The sequence below is a fragment of the Gobius niger genome (genome assembly GCF_951799975.1).
Source record: "Gobius niger genome assembly, chromosome: 14".
Lineage (NCBI taxonomy): Eukaryota > Metazoa > Chordata > Actinopteri > Gobiiformes > Gobiidae > Gobius > Gobius niger.
In genome coordinates, this window is record NC_136865.1 from 26,974,359 (window position 1) to 26,992,015 (window position 17,657).

The 17,657-nt window shown below is 40.2% G+C and overlaps 3 protein-coding genes across 3 annotated transcripts in view; 1 reads left to right on the top strand and 2 right to left on the bottom strand.

Annotated features, from left to right (window-relative positions):
* Positions 1–33, top strand: part of LOC306973506 (autophagy-related protein 16-1-like) — a gene marked incomplete at its 3' end in the record, with an annotated part of 8,221 nt that extends 8,188 nt beyond the window's left edge. The window contains exon 14 of the mRNA XM_079570430.1: positions 23–33. Within this exon, the coding sequence (XP_079426556.1) occupies positions 23–33 (11 nt within the window). The remainder of the gene's footprint in view (positions 1–22) is intronic.
* Positions 34–6,993: 6,960 nt separating this feature from the next.
* Positions 6,994–12,908, bottom strand: LOC306973508 (C3a anaphylatoxin chemotactic receptor-like; the record flags this gene model as incomplete). The annotated part of the gene is made up of 3 exons (XM_079570432.1): positions 6,994–7,171; positions 11,122–11,939; positions 12,759–12,908. 3 exons carry the CDS (start codon positions 12,906–12,908, stop codon positions 6,994–6,996), a joined length of 1,146 nt encoding a protein of 381 aa, XP_079426558.1.
* A 2,161-nt stretch (positions 12,909–15,069) lies between these two features.
* On the bottom strand, positions 15,070–16,859 carry LOC306973509 (C3a anaphylatoxin chemotactic receptor-like; the record flags this gene model as incomplete). Its single annotated transcript, XM_079570433.1, has 2 exons — positions 15,070–15,933; positions 16,710–16,859. 2 exons carry the CDS (start codon positions 16,857–16,859, stop codon positions 15,070–15,072), a joined length of 1,014 nt encoding a protein of 337 aa, XP_079426559.1.
* Between the last annotated feature and the right edge of the window lie 798 nt (positions 16,860–17,657).

A 17,657-nucleotide genomic window follows, 5' to 3' on the forward strand; every position in this document is an offset into this window, starting at 1 on the left:
CTGTCTGTTTCTGGAGGCGCAGGTAAACACTGAGCATTGCCTAAAAATAAAGTTAAAACCTATAGGAAATGGTAATAAGCAACTATATTGTATATTAACTATTAACTATATTAAATACCTGTACAACCTGCTTACATGTGAGCCTACATAATTACATGACGGATTTGGACGTGGACATATTGGCTGTTTCTCAATTGCGAGGATCCGTTTGGCCACTTCGTTGACGTCCTCGGTGGCGGCTCCTCCAAAACGGAGCGGAGTGTCCTCTCCCCGCCGCCTTTGAGCTCAAATGGAACGGCCTCCGGGGCGACCAGCTGCGTCAGGTCACGTGTCAATCTATGCTCATTAAAACAACTGTTTTATGAATAACAGAGGCCAGGAAACTGTTTATGTGGAACAAAACTTTTTTAAAGTGAGTTCAAACTAATAACGTTTTGCGAGAAAAGAAAAAAGAAACTATGCTGCAGTGCATCATGGGTAATTTCAGCTCTCCGAGGCAGCGGAGGATCCACAGCTGTATCCTTCGTAAATGAGCCAAACGGAGGAGTCGAGCTGCGAGGGGGCGAGTGCTCCAGGTGAAATTTTGTTTTTGTTTTTGTTTTTTTACTTTTTTTTTTTGTTTTTTTTTTTTAACTTTTTTTTTTTATTGAACAGTTATTTTAATGTTATAAACATTTATGCCAGGGGTTCAGCAAAAAAAAAAAAATAACATAATAAAGAAATAATAATAAAAATAAATACAAAATTAAAAAAAACACACAAAAATGACAGAGGCAGCCCTTAGCAGCAGCACCCAAAACAGGTTAAAGCATCAAGAGTCTTAATAGCTTTAGGGTTTGAAGAGGAACGTATTGATTCTTTATATTGCACCATTTCGAGCAAGTAGAGTTTAAAAAGGGGATTTTTACCGGAAAATTTACATTTATGAATGTGAAATTTTGCAAAAATAATAAAAAGATTTATCACATAAAATTCTTTTCGTTTAGAGCCACAGGGATTGTAAAAACCAAAAAGCACACCAGAGTATGTAAGTGAAAAGTTATTAAGGATATAAGTTTGTATATAACGAGTAAAGTTTTTCCAAAAAGCTACAGTGAAGGGGCATTTCCAAAATAGGTGGATGACAGTTTCATTGTCCTGATGACAAAAGGAGCAGCTACAGTCAATGTCCTTGTGTAGAGATTGCTTTGCTGGGTAGCACCTGTGGAGCAGTTTAAAACACACATCCCGAAATTTGTTTGTAACCAGGTATTTAGAAGGTAAAGTCCATACAGTAGTCCATTTGATATCAGGTACAAACTGCCTCCAGTAGTGAATGACATAAGGCACAGTAGCAATATCTTTCTGAAGTAAAGCTCTAATTTTTTTGTTACTCATGGAAGGACTGGAGGCAAAACAGATTTTGCCCACAACAGTCTCAAAGATTGACAAAGAAGAAGCAATTGGCCTCTCGGTAAGTGAATGAACCCCACCCCGAAATAACATGAGCACACCTTGAGGAATAGCGTCCATAACAATAGCAAACTCCTTGGGAGTTACCGGAATCTGAAAGGATGACAAAAATTCAGAGTATGACATCAGGAACCCCTCAGGATTGAAAAGTTGCTTGACAAAAATTAAATTATTATTATACCAGTTTGAAAAAAAAATCGATTTGTTTTTATATAGAATGCAAGCATTGTTCCAAATTTGAAATGTGTGGGGAGAGAAAGAGTGTTTATAAATAAGAGACCAAGCTAGGAGCATCTGTTTGTGATAATTGGCTAGTTTTACGGGCAGTTTATCAATCTTAAAGTTTGACATTAGTACTAACGAGAGGCCACCGACTTTTGAGAATATATAATTAGGGATAAAATTCCACACTGAAATAGGATCCATTAGAAACTTCCTAATCCATTTAATTTTAAATGTATGATTTAAAGTGGTGAAATCTAAAAAATTAAGTCCTCCAGAATCTATTGGGTTTACAAGCACACTATCTTTAATGAAATGGGGCTTGTTTTTCCAAATAAACCTATAGAGCATTTTATCGATGGATTTACAAGTTGAAGCGTTAACATTCAAAGAGAGAGCAGCATATGTTAACCTAGACAGCCCCTCCGATTTAGATAAAAGGATTCTACCTCTTAAAGATAGATCTCTTTGAAGCCAGTGGTTCAATTTTTTTTGGGTTTTCTCAACGACAGGATCAAAGTTCAGAGTGCATCTTTCTTCTATGTTTTTGGAAATAACAATGCCAAGGTAAGTGACTTCGGATTTGACAGGGATATTATACAAGGACAATTGATTACAAGATTTAATTGGGAGGAGTTCACATTTATTAATATTAAGTTTAAGGCCTGAAGCACTTGAAAAAACCCGGATGAGATCTATGGCAATAGGAATTTGCTCAGAGTCTCTTAAAAAAAGAGTTGTGTCATCCGCCACTTGGCTAATCAAAACCTCTCTATCAGCAATGGAGACACCACGCACATTATTCTCTGTAATATAACTTGCCAGAAGTTGAGCTGCTATTAAGAAAAGGTATGGCGAAACAGGACAGCCCTGCCGGACACCTCTAGACAACGGGAATCTAGGAGTAGTCCCATATTTAAGTTTGATCGAGCAATTTGCATTGTTGAATAATGTTTTAATGGAGTCTATGAAGAAGCAACCAAACCCAAATTTTTCTAATGCTTTGAAAATGAATTTGTGCTCTAAGGAGTCAAACGCTTTATAGAAATCTAAGAACATGACAAAGCTATTTTCATTTATTAGTTCAGAATAGTCCAGCATGTCCAGAACAAGCCTTACATTATTAGTAATATGTCTATGGGAAACGAAACCTGACTGCGATTCATCAATAATGGAAGATAAGGTCCTTTTAATTCTTTTCGCTAAAATTACGGCAAATATTTTATAATCATTGTTAAGCAGACAAATAGGTCTCCAGTTTTCGAGTGATAACTTATCCTTATTGGATTTTGGAATAAGGGTAATAATGCCTTGAGTAAGGGTTGTTGGTAATTTACCATGATTAATACTTTCAGTGAGTGTGTTAAGAATGAAAGGACTAATTTCATTTTCGAAAGTCTTATAAAATTCACTTGATAAACCGTCGCTGCCAGGTGATTTATTATTTTTAAGACATCTAATAGCTTCTTGAATTTCAGTAAGGGTTAAATTATTGTCACATTGTTTCTTATCAGGATCAGAAATGCTTTTACAATTAACAGAATTTAAAAATTCACTAGTTGCTTGTTCTGAATAATTAGAGGAATAGAGTTTGTTATAAAACTCGGAGCAAAAAGAAGCTATGGTTTTAAAGTTAGAGGTGATTTCATTGTTAATTTTAAGTGACTCCAAAGAATTATTAAGCTTTGATTTTTCTAGGCCAAAAAAATATGAAGAGCACTGCTCGCCCTCCTCCAGCCATCGAGCTCTGGATCTAATAAAAGCACCACGGGCCTTTCTTTTGTAGATTTCATCAAGTTTACTTTGGCACTCACCAAGGTGATATAACTGGTCTTCTGTTAAAGTCTCGTTACTAATATTAGACAAAGATGCAATCTGAGAGCAGAGATCGTCTTCTTCTTTTTTTCTGAATTTTGCTAGGTTACAACTGTATGATCTCATAAATTTACCAATGTCATATTTCAGTAGTTCCCAGGATGTGCAGAATGAATTTTTATTACAGGCCTCATGCCAGCGTAAAGATATAAGATTTCTAATAGTTTCAGTAACTGAGGCATGAGTCAAAAGGCTGTTATTGATCTTCCAACATATAGGCCTCGGTATGTTAACTTTAGGCGAAACCTCAATGTTAAGACTAATAACTTTATGATCAGAAAATGGAGCTGCGTGTGTATTTACAATTGCACTGGTGTGGCTAAATTTATTCGAAACCAACCAATAATCTATACGGGACATTTTAGATAGATCTTTTGTGCTCCATGTAAATGATTTCAGTGTAGGGAATTTTTGTCTAAATACATCTATGACATCAAATTTCTCCATAAAATCTTTTAAGTAACCATTTGACACATTTAAACTATTAGGAGGACATCTGTCTAAATTATTATCATACACAACATTGAAGTCACCACCAAAAATTAAGAAAGCATCAGGATATTTGGCCAACCAAGAAGATATTTTTTCATCCCATGTATCAAAAAGTTTTCTATTGTCTGAATGAGAGTTGTAGCCATAAATATTAGTTATTACCACCACGCTTCTAGAAATGGACAAAACAATAATAATAAAGTGCCCTTTTGGGTCGCTATAAACGTTCAAAATTTCTCCAGAAAATCTGTCTTTTAGAACCAAAACACCCGCCATTCTCTCAGAACAATGTGCTCCCCACAACTCCTTACCCCATTGACTTTTCCAAAAGGCCAGATCCTCTTTAGTGCTGTGTGACTCCTGAATAAAATAAAAATCACATTTAAATTGCTTCATAAACAAAAAAACTGCTTTACGCTTTAAATTGTTTCTTAAACCCCTGGCATTAAAAGTAACAAAAGAGAGAGACATACAAAATAGAACAAGTTCTCTAACAGAGAACAATAAAGGATAAACAAGTCAGTAGAAAGAGGTCCTTACTCTTATAAAGACCTTATGAGCTCAAGCTCCAACCACTATAACATTAACAAGTGAAGAGCCAAAAGGTGATTCAAAGCATTAAATAACTTTTTTTTTCTTTTTTTTTCTTTTTTTCTTTTTTATACAAACTTATTTAGAAGTGTCAATGTAGACTCCCTGCAGATGATTCCATCATAGAAGAGGAGGTCAAGATGGCGCAGGGGTCTTCTTTAACTTGATGTCATCCGGGTAGACGTTCATGAAGAAGAAGGCGGGAAGATTTCGGCGCCGTTTACAAAGGCGCGTCCAGCGACGAAAAACGCTGCTTTCCCTTGAGCGCGAGCCTCTTGTACCTGTGGCCAAAGAACACGTCGTTTCTCCCGGTCCTCCGTAGTGAGATCTTCGGCGAAGCGCAGATTGTTGTGCTTCAGGAATGCCGATTGCTTTGCCGCTTTCCACACCAAATCTCTCAGAGAGCGTGACAAAAACCTGATGATGACGTTGCGTGGAGACTTCTTGGTGAAATCCCGTTTCCCAAGCCTGTGCACAATGTCGATGCCCTCTGCCACTTTCACATTCTCATTAGCAACCGTTTTCTGACAAATGTCAATCACCGTGGCTTTAATATTCTCCGCATCAGACTCACGGACCCCAGCCAGCCTCAGGTTCCATCTTCGAGAGTAGCGTTCAAGCTCAGAGATCCGCGATTCACAGCTTTTCACTCGAGTCTCCTCCATTTTGGTTTTAGCGTCAACCTCCTTCAGCTTCGTTTTCATATCTTTCACCTCCTCCGACACAAAGTCAATAGTTTTCTTAAGCCCTTCGATTTTAAGAGTTACCATTTTCTCCAGTGAATCAGCTCGGCAGTTGATGAGGGCAGAAAGCTTGGCCACAATGCCGTCTGGGTCTTCGTCGCCAGCAGCGGGCTTACCCTTCTTGGTTGCCGGAGAATAGAGCGGGGAGTCCGGTAACGGAGAGAGCGCGAAATCGCCCGTCTCCATCAAGGCTTCTGACGGGGCAGAGGCGCCAGCGTAGTTGTGGATATCCATTTCCAGTTGGGATACTGAGAATGGCTCACGTTCCTTCCTCTTGATATCTACTTTAGGCATGTTGGCAGAAAGTTGGTCAATGTAATTTTGTTTAAAAAAGTTACTGTATTTTGGCTCAAAATATAGTTTTTTCAGCGGAGCTCAAGTGCAGACGTCTTACAGAGTCGCCATCTTGCGCCAACCACCGAGAATGTCTCCAGGTGAAATGGAACCACTTGGCGGCGCCGTGATGACGCGAATGACGTCCGAAGTGGTCGAGACGGTCGAGACGCCGAGGATCCTGGCAATTGGGAAACAGCCATTGTGCGTGTTGTTGGCGGTGTTCCTCCATTAATACAATGACGTCATCATACGACTAGTCGACTCTACGTCGACTTTCCTGACTATAAAGTCGACTTCTAAAAATCAGTAGTCGTTCAGGCCCTACCGGCCGCAGATAAATAAACTACTGTAGATCCGATAACCTAGCAGGTCACTTCGCCGCGGCGTAGACATGCGCTAGCCTAGCACTAGCACTAGCATAGCATAGCATAGCATCACTAAACTCTTCAAATATAAGGAGTGCACGAATTAAAATAATATATACATATCCAGAAATCAACAACACTCTGGATAACTAGGAAATGAGCCCCTATGTCAAAAATCCTGAAATATCCCTGTAAGTGACTAACCTGCTGTGTGCGCTGGAATCATTTCGAACTGCACATATCACTTGTGATGTTAGTCTGGCGTTAGCCAGGCTAGTAAGACACAAAATATATTGCGAAATCACTTGTGGCGGTGGTGCAGCAGTTAGTGCTTGTGCTTCACAGCTACAAAGTCCCTGGTTTGATTCCCACCTGGACGGGGCCTTTCTCTGTGGAGTTTGCATGTACTCCCTGTGACTGTGTAGGTTTCCTCTGGGTACTCCGGTTTGCCCTACCACTAAAAACATGTACAATAGGCCAGAATGAATGTAGTGTGTGAGTGAGTGGTTGGTGGTGGTCGAAGGGGCTGATGGCATAGACTGGTTGCCTCGCTTCCGTCAGTCTACCCCAGGGCAGCTGTGGGTACAATAGTAGCTTACCACCACTAAGTCTGGTGTGAATGAACAATTACTACAGAGGTGTTTTGAGAATCCTGGTACTACAGGCTTTTAAAGTGCAATAAAGTAAATGCCATTGTTTGCAGCCATTATTAGTAATAAACAAAAATACATAGTAACTTAAAAAAAAAAAAAAAAATTTGGGTCCTGATTTTAACACTGTTAAAGGCTTGTTTGGTCAACATTTTATGACGGTTTTCTTAATTAGCAAAAATATTGCAATGATATTGTCACTATATTCACAAGAGGTTTTTTGCATTTCCTCATATGCAGCCCTCACAGATACAATGACATTCCAACCTAGTGCCTGTGACGGACCTTGATTTTGAGCGCAGCGACGTAGATGACCACAGAGTTGCCGCTGATGCCCACGGTCACGGTGATGATGTACAGGACCAGACTGACCCACAGCGAGACCGCATCCATGTCCACTCCTCCCTGGGCGCTGTCGGGTGAGACGAGAGCCATGATGGTGGGACTGCAAAAAAGAGATTTAAGGTTTTTCAGCCCTGGATCAGTCCCCACTTTCACAGTAAACATGCCGATAAGGATTTAGTCACAGACTCCTGGCCTTTTATATTTAATGGGTATTGGGGTCAGCTGAAAATGCTTATGGATAATGTGCTGTTTCATGATTACTTTATCTCACAAAGGCTGAGCGAGACATTTTCTTAGAAGCCCCTCGGGTATAAAATAACCTTAATAAAATGAATGCACGAATTTATGAATAGTAAACGGTAATTAAAAAAAGTGGCAAAGAATGCAACTTACTTTAGAATGACAGGATTTCGAGTTGCTGGTTGTGTGATGCTCCAGTGTTATCTGTGAGAAGAGTTTAAGAGCTACTGACACAGGATGTTTATCTTTGTGCTTCATCGGAATAAGCGTTTTTTCTTTATTACACTTGAGACAAACAGGAAAGGCACATTATGACCTTGTAATGTTAAATGAGAAAGAAGTTAATTAAAATTACAATGACCTTCAAGTGATTCTCTCATGGACAGATGTACATTTTAAAATCAGCTTAATGCAAAAGAAAACTAATTCCTGTGAGCAACATGTTTGTGAAGTAGGGGTGAAATGCATTCCATCAGGACCTCCACAGGGCAGGCCTACCTGCCCTGTGGAGGTCCTGATGGAATGGTAATTCTGTTCCAGAATTAAGAATTTGAGGATTAAGGCATTGAATTTCAGCAGGCATTAAATGTACTTTTCTGAAAATAATGGCAGTGCTGAACTTTATTTAAGGCTGAGGTACACTTTATTGATCCCTGCAGGATATTTGTGCATGTTTTAGGAGAAAGTAAATGGTCTCTACTTATAGGGGAGACCAGGTATGGTTGTAACATGGGGAGAGTTGAAACGCCACCAATTCCACCATTCAGGGATAGGAGTCAAATGATCACATCAGTGTTTGCCCACTTCCTCCATGATCCAGAATGGTGATTGTCAAGGTTATAAACAGGTTCTTGCAGATTCTATAGAGAGAAAAAAAAAATTGGGGTAAGAAAGTAAATTTTATATATTTTGTTTAATGCTTATACTATAGCACATAAAATAGATATAACTTACACAATTAAACTGAAGTTTCTCAGGCAATATGTGATGCACATTTCCCCTGCTAATTTTATAACCAGCTGAACAATGGCTGACACAATCATCCCCTATATGCAACTAATAACACTTACTTCATATGAATACTTTTACAGAATGCCTACACAGTGGAAAAGAAAGACTGACAGAGGTGTGCCTGCAAATGTAAAAAAAAAAAGAAAAAGAAAAAAAAGCATCTGATGAGGTCGGATCAGTTGCGAAAGCACATCAACAAAGTTTTCTCTGAGGTGCACGAGGAAGTGTTGGCTGACTCTTTGACTCAGGCCGCAGACCTGTATTATGGACTGACTCCACATGAGGTAAGCATATAATAATGATAATAATAATAATAACAATAATACATTTTATTTGTAACACACTTTTGAATATCAGAGTGCTAAACAGGTTAGAGAGAGAGAGACATTGTTCTTTTATTGAAATAAACCTCTTTTTGAAGCATATCACATACTGGGGTAGATTGTTACAAAGCAACACCTTGTAATTGACATCAGCTCACGAGGTCTGTGATATTCTTGCAGAGGTTTGTTATGGTGCCATTTGTAGTAAACAAATGTGTGTACTTTCTTTGTATAAAGGTTTAAGAACTCCAGCTCAAAAATTCAGTTTACAGGTTACAGTTACAGGTGCTGAAGCAAAAAGGTGCAAAGGTATGATCCAAAACGTTTACATTCTTTACATTTGGTTCAGATTTACATACAGTGCCTCTCGAAAGTATTCATACACCTTGAACTTTTGCACATTTTGTCATGTTTACAAGCCTAAACATAAAGATTTTATTTTTTATTTTTTTACTGAACGTTCACACACAAGTAACCGACAACTGTGAAGTGAAAGCAAAATGATACATGATTCTGTTATTTTTCAAAAAATAGAAAACCGAAAAGTGGGGCGTGCATAAGTATTCATACAGCATGCATGAATACTTTGTGGAACCCCCTTTTGCTGTAATAACAGCACAAGTCTTTTGGGGTTTGACTCTACAAGATTTGCACATGTAGAGACTGACATTTTAGCCCATTCCTCTTTACAAAACAACTCAAGCTCTGTCACATTAGAAGGAGAGCGTTTGTGAACAGCAGTTTTCAGACCTTTCCACAGATTTCCAATAGGATTTAGGTCAGGACTTTGACTGGGCCATTCTAACACATTAATATGTTTTTATCGAACCATTCCATTGTAGATTTATCTTTGTGTTTAGGGTCATTGTCCTGCTGGAAGGTGAATCTCCACCCCAGCCTCAGTTCTCTTGCTGACTCCAGCAGGTTTTCCTCCAAAATGTCTCTGTATTTGGCTCCATCCATGTTCAAAACTATTCTTATAATCTCCCCAGTCCCCGCTGAGGAAAAGCAGCCCCACAGCATGATGCTCCCCCCGTATATTTGACACTGGGGATGGTGCACTCAGGACCATGAGCAGTGTCAGGTTTGCTCCATACATAACGTTTTGCATTTGGGCCAAAAAGTTCAATTTTTGTCTCATCTGACCAAAACTCCATGGAGCTGTGTCCTCCATATGACTTCCAGCAAACTTCAAACGGGATATCTTATGGCCTCCTTTCAATAATGGCCTTCTTCTTCCACTCGTATATGAAGGCCAGATTTGTGTAGAGTAAGACTTATAGTTGTCCCATGTACAGATTCCCCCAGCTCAGCGGCAGGACTTCACAGCTCCTCCAGAGTTATCTTGGGGCACTTGGTTGTATTTCTGACCAGTGCTCTCCTTGTTCAGTTTGTTAGTTTACGTGAACAGCCGTGTCTTGGTAAGTTGGCAGTGGTGCTCTACTCTTTCCATTTCTGAATGATGGATTGAACAGTGCTCCGGGAGATGTTTAAATCTTGGGAAATCTTTGTATAACTTAATGCTGCTTTAAACTTCTCCACAGCTTTATCCCTGACCTCTCTGGTGTTCTCCTTGGCCGTCATGATGTTGTTTAATGACCAATACACTCCGACTATAGATCTGAGGGCCTAAAAAAATAGCTGAAATTATACTGAGAGTAGATTACACACAGGTGGCCTCTATTTAACTGTTAGGCCAAGGTGTGAACATTCTGCAGTCATTAGGAATGTTATGAAGGCAATTTAATGCACTCAGAAAATGCTGTATGAATACTTATGCAAGCCCCACTTTTCCCTTTTCTATTTTTTGAAAAATAACAGAATCATGTATCATTTTGCTTTCACTTAACAGTTGTCTGTTACTTGTATGGGAACGTTCAGTAAAAAAATCAAAATAACATCTTTATGTTTAGGGTTGTAAACATGACAAAATGTGCAAAAGTCCAAGGTGTATGAATACTTACGAGAGGCACTGTACATTTCTACTCACATAGATTGAGCACATTTTTTGTTCCAAACTTTCACTATTTATCTAACTTGTTTTTTGCTTGTTTTGTTGGTTTCCTCCAGGTTGCTTTCACTTAGATTTGGAAAAATAGATGAACAAAAAAGGGAACCCTTAACCAGCCTTGCCCATTATGAACAATAACATAATAAAAGTACAAATGAAAGGTGGACCTGGTGAGCCGGCCAAAAGGAACAAAAAGGTACCGGGCCAATCCTATATAGGAGAAGCCGGTACCAATCAAGAACTAAACCAATTTAAAAAGGAAAATGAAAATAGGACAAACAAAACAAACAAAAACAAATGCTATAACGAAGGCGGAGAGAGGCAGGCATGGGTGTGGCCTGCAGCATGGAGCTGACCGCTGGAGTGTGCACGATGACGAGGCGTGCCACAGCAGGAGAGTGGAGGACAGAGATGCTTCAAAAAGATATTTCCCACAGCACCAAACATTCTTGCACACAAATGTACTAAAGTTCACTGAAGGCCTGGGACCTGGTGGTGTCTTCAGGGCAGGTCTCCTCCTCCATGACGTTGACTATGGCTCTGTTGTAGACACTGGGCAGACGCTGCCTGGAGCCGCCCCTCACTCTCGCCCCCAGGCAGTAGTACAGCAGTGGGTTCACACAGCTGTTGAAGTACGCGATGGCACTGGTGATTTGCAGCCAGGGCGTCAATTTCTCTTTATTGTTGTTGGTCATTTTGAAAAGCTGCAGGATGTGATATGGAGCCCAGCACAGGAAGAAGGCGACGACCAGAATCAACAAAATCCTCAAGGAGCGTGACTTTTTCGCCAATTTTGTGCGTTTGATTCCTAAACCGGCCAAAATGTAACACACAAGGATGACCACAAAAGGCAGCACAAAGCCAAACACAAAACGAAGCCAGTACAGGTATGATTTGGCGCTCTTGCTCTTCTCCATATCGATGGAACACCTGGTCATGTTGTTGTCGAGGTAAACTTGGCGGTACATGTAGTAAGGAACGCTGAGAGCGATGGCGAGCGTCCACACGGCTACAGCCACCGCTCGGGCCACAAATACTGTGCGTCTGGTTTTGGCTGAGAGAGGCCTCCACACGCACAGAGCCCGGTCCAGGCTGATGACGGCGAGCAGGAACACGGAACAGAACATGTTGGCGTATTTGAAGAAGCCGTTGAACTTGCAGAGGAAGGAGCCAAAGGGCCAGTTGTAGGAGCGCAGCTTGTAGATGATGACGAAGATCCGAGTCACGCAGAAGATCAGGTCTGCCACTGCCAGGTTCACCAGGAACACGTTCGTGACATTGGCCTGAAAGGAGAAGAGCATTGGTTTGTGAAAGTTTAGTTTTAGACACTAAAGCCCAAAGGGGAACCTTGGAACTCTAGGTAAACAACAATATGTAGAATGTGCAGAGATCCCACATCAAACTCTATGGGCCTGATCTTCGGCCTGGTGCAAGGACAGCGTTGCTCCAAGTGCGTCGGCCATCTTGACCGCCCACGGACAACCCACTTAATGCACCAAGTCTGGAACTGCAAGATCGCACTCTTACTAAGCGCAAAAGTCTATAGTCTTAGTTTAGAAACAGAAGATTGGACCCTGCATGTAGTATTAAAGACAAACTATTAAAATGTAAGTGTTAACAAGCCATTATTTTGTAATTAACACGCTAATAATAAACATTGTATTTCTACTGTTGCAGGTCCATTGTTTTATGCAGCCATGGGGCTGTTACCACAACGTGACACAAAATCCATATTGAGAGAAGCCAAAATATGTTGCAAAATCATCTGAGGTTGATTGATTATAATCATTGATAATTTTAATTTTTTTTTTTCTAAAACATGGCCTTTAACAAAAATGTATCGTAACTTGCAAAAATAAAAGTGGTTCAGTTTTAATTAAATATGTTGATTCATTTCCATTTTCTATTCACACAATTTGATGAAAAGAAAATACAGTATCTTATGATTTTTTTTAATCTATGAGAATTTACTGGTGTTAAACGGTTTAGTAACATATTGCAATAATATTGTATCACTATATTCACAACAGGTATTGCAATTTTCCTCATATTTTGTAGCTCTCACAGATACAATGACATTCCAACCAGTGCCTATGACGGACCTTGATTTTGAACGCAGAGACGTAGACGACCACAGAGTTGCCGCTGATGCCCATGATCACGGTGATGATGTACAGGACCAGACTGACCCACCACGCGACATCATTCATGTCCACTCCAACCTGGGCGCTGTCGGACGAGACGGGAGTCATGGTGGGACTGCAAAAAAGAGATTCAAGGTCATCTTTTTCTCATGTATTATCACCATATTTATTTATCTGCATTGATGCTGGGGTATAGACTTGGGGGTCATGTTTGTTGGTCTGCCAGACTCCGTCCACTTGGTCTTGTATTCACAAGGCGCAGTAACGGAAGTTGCCAAAAGGGGCAAAATTTGGAATGAGCTGTTGCCAACAATGCATCACATGTTCGTAATGAGTAGCTCAACACAGAAAATGCAAATTGTTCATTGATTAGGTAATTTCCTTCCTTTGGTTCTCACTTTTACACAAAACATGTCGATAAGAATTTAGTATCAGGGATAGATTCAATTGGCTTTTTTAGTTTAAAAAAATGGTTAAAAAGAATAAAGTTTATTTTGTTTTATTCTATTTCTAGTGATTTTTTCTGTAATATAGGAAACTTAAGGCTCTTGTCGCATCATAAACGATATGACTGAAGAAGCTGCTACGACTGTATGGAATCACGGGTCCAATATATTGCATATTTACTTTTGGATATTTCTGTCAATCAAAATACAGCAATGAATCTGGAAGTACGACATCTTCACGTTTGAAGGTATGTGATCATATTTTTTCTTTATCTTTCATAGGCTGTGGCACAGTACACATTTCCGATTCATTATCATCCGTTATTCTTTTGTCATTGGCTACAGTCTGACCTAGAGCAAGTTCCTTTCTTGGAAGCCACTCTTTGGATATAAAATCGCCTAAATCAATTAATTTATGGGTGAAAAGATGAGGACATTTGTGTGATAAAAAAAGAAAAGCACCTTACCTTAAAATGAACAGAGGTTTTCGAGTGGCTGGTTGTGTGATGCCCCAGTGTTATCTGTTTGAAAGATTTAAGAGCTTCTGACACAGGATGTTTATCTTTGTGCTTCATCGAAATAAAGCGTTTTTCTTTATTTTACTTGAGACAAACAGGAAAGGCACACAGAGAGATACTGTTGGTCTGCGTTATGACTTTGTAATGTAAAATAAGTTCAATAAAATTACAATCATCTACAAGTGATTCTCTCATGGACAGATGCGACAGATGCACATTTTAAAATCGGCTTAATGCAAAAGAAAACTATTTCCTGCGAGAAACATGTTTATGAAGTAGAAGTTCTATCAGGACCTCCACAGGGCAGGCCTACCCGGGTCATTAAATGAACTCTGCCAAAATTAAGAATTTACAAATTAAGGCATTGAATTTCAGCAGGCATTAAATGTAAATTTCTTTGAAAATAATGGCAGTGCTCAACTTTATTTAAGGCTGAGGTAAACTTTATTGATCCCTGCAGGTCATTTATCCTCTGCATTTGACCCATCCTTCGATGCCGCTGGGGCAAGACATAAGGAGAAGTGGGCGACCGCGGTGCAGTGCCACGGCACTCATCTCCAGGGGCCAGGTTAATGGTCAGAATCACCAAGCTGGAGGATTAACCTATTGCGCATGTTTTTAGGAGAAAGTAAATGGTACTAGTAAATGGTCTCAACTCAAAGCTCTTTACAGCAAGAAACCACCACCGTGCGGCGCGAGCGCTAATCGCTGGACCACTTACTCCCAAGTGCAGTGAAAATGCAAAATGTATGATCCAAATGTTTACATTTTCTGTACGTTTGGTTCAGATTTACATACATTTTTACTCACAAGGAGCCCACAATGAGTCCATTTTTTCCCCTCAAAATTTTCACTATTTATCTAACTTGCTTTTTGCTTGTTTTGTTGGTTTTCTTCAGGTTGCTTTCACTTAGATTTGGAAAAATAGATGAACAAAAAAGGGAACCCTTAACCAGCCGTGCCCATTATGAACAATAACATAATAAAAGTACAAATGAAAGGTGGACCTGGTGAGCCAGCCAAAAGGAACAAAAAGGTACCAGGCCAATCCTACACAGGAGAAGCCGGTACCAACCAAGAACTAAACCAATTTAAAAAGGAAAATGAAAACAGGACAAAAAACAAAACAAAAAAAACCCCGCTATAACGAAGGCGGAGAGAGGCAGGCATGGGTGCGGCCTGCAGCATGGAGCTGACCGCTGGAGTGTGCACGATGATGAGGCGTGTCACAGCAGGAGAGTGGAGGACAGAGATGCTTCAAAAAGATATTTCCCACAGCACCAAACATTCTTGCACACAAATGTACTAAAGTTCACTAAGGGCCGTGGACCTGGTGGTGTCTTCATGGCTGGGCTCCTCCTCCATGACGTCAACTATGGCTCTGCTGTAGACCCTGGGCAGACGCTGCCTGGAGCCGCCCCTCGCTCTCACCCCCAGGCAGTAGTACAGCAGTGGGTTCACACAGCTGTTGAAGTACGCGATGGCACTGGTGATTCGCTGCCAGGGGGTCAATTTCTCTTTATTATTGTCTGTCATTTTGAAAAGCTGCAGGATGTGATATGGAGCCCAGCACAGGAAGAAGGCGACGACCAGAATCAACAAAATCCTCAAGGAGCGTGACTTTTTCGCCAATTTTGTGCGTTTGATTCCTAAACCGGCCAAAATGTAACACACAAGGATGACCACAAAAGGCAGCACAAAGCCAAACACAAAACGAAGCCAGTACAGGTATGATTTGGCGCTCTTGCTCTTCTCCATATCGATGGAACACCTGGTCATGTTGTTGTTGAGGTAAACTTGGCGGAACATGTAGTAAGGAACGCTGAGAGCGATGGCGAGCGTCCACACGGCTACAGCCACAGCTCGGGCCACAAATGGCGTACGCTTGGTTTTGGCTAAGAGAGGCCTCCACACGCACAGAGCCCGGTCCAGGCTGATGACGGCGAGCAGGAACACGGAACAGAACATATTGGCGTATTTGAAGAAGCCGTTGAACTTGCAGAGGAAGGAGCCAAAGGGCCAGTCGTCGGAGCGCAGCTTGTAGATGATGGCGAAGATCCGAGTGACGCAGAAGATCAGGTCTGCCACTGCCAGGTTCACCAGGAACACGTTTGTGACATTGGCCTGAAATGAGAAAAGCATTGGTTTGTGAAAGTTCAGTTTTAGACACTAAAGCCCAAAGGGGAACCTTGGAACTCTAGGTAGACAACAATATGTAGAATGTGCAGAGATCCCACATCAAACTCTATGGGCCCGATCTTCGGCCTGGTGCAAGGACAGCGTTGCTCCAAACTCGCCAGCCATCTTGACCGCCCACGGACAACCCATTTAATGCACCAGGTCTGGAGCTGCAAGATCGCACTCTTACTAAGCGCAAAAGTCTATAGTCTTAGTTTAGAAACAGAAGATTGGGCCCTACATGTAGTATTAAAGACAAACTATTAAAATGTAAGTGTTAACAAGCCATTATTTTGTAATCAACACGCTAATAATAAACATTGTATTTCATTGCTACTGTTGCAGGTCCATTGTTTTATGCAGCCATGGGGCTGTTACCACAACGTGAGAAGAAAATCCATATTGAGAGAAGCCAAAATATGTTGCAAAATCACTTGAGGTTGATTGATTATAATCATTGATAATTTGATATATTTTTTTTAAAACATGGCCTTTAACAAAAATGTATCGTAACTTGCAAAAATAAAAGTGGTTCAGTTTTAATTAAATTTGTTGATTCATTTCGATTTTCTATTGACACAATTTGATGAAAAGAAAATACAGTATCTTACAATTTTTTTTAATCTATGAGAATTTACTGTTGTGAAACGGTTTAGTAACATATTGCAATAATATTGTTATTATATTCACAACAGGTATTGCAATTTTTCTCATATTGTGCAGCTCTCACAGATACAATGACATTCCAACCAGGGCCTATGACGGACCTTGATTTTGAACGCAGAGACGTAGACGACCACAGAGTTGCCGCTGATGCCCATGATCACGGTGATGATGTACAGGACCAGACTGACCCACCACGCGACATCATTCATGTCTACTCCATCCTGGGCGCTGTCGGACGAGACGGGAGTCATGGTGGGACTGCAAAAAAGAGATTCAAGGTAATCTTTTTCTAATGTATTATCACCATATTTATTTATCTGCATGCATGCTGGGGAATAGACTTGGGGGTCATGTTTGTTGGTCTGCCAGTCTCCGTCCACTTGGTCTTGTATTCACAAGGCGCAGTAACGGAAGTTGCCAAAAGGGGCAAAATTTAGAATGAGCTGTTGCCAACAATACATCACATGTTCGTAATGAGTAGCTCAACACAGAAATTCACATTTTTCAGTGATTAGATAATATCCTTCCTTCCTTCCTTTGGTTCTCACTTTTACACAAGACATGTCGATAAGAATCTAGTGTCTGGGATAGATTCAATTGGCTTTTTTAGTTTAAAAAATTTGTTAAAAAGAATAAAGTTAATTTTGTTTTATTCTATTTATAGTGATAGTGATTTTTGCTGTAATATGGAAACGTATGGCTCCTGTCGCATCATAAACGATTTGACTGAAGAAGCTGTTACGACTGTATGGAATCACGGGTCCAACGTGTTGCATATTTACTTTTGGATATTTCTGTCAATCAAAATACAGTAATGAATCTGGAAGTACGACATCTTCACGTTTGAAGGTATGTGATCATATTTTTTCTTTATCTTTCATAGGCTGTGGCACAGTACACATTTCCGATTCATTATCATCCGTTATTCTTTTGTCATTGGCTACAGTCTAACCTAGAGCAAGTTCCTTTCCTGGAAGCCACTCTTTGGATGTAAAATAGCCTAAATCAATTAATTTATGGGTGAAAAGATGAGGACATTTGTGTAAAAA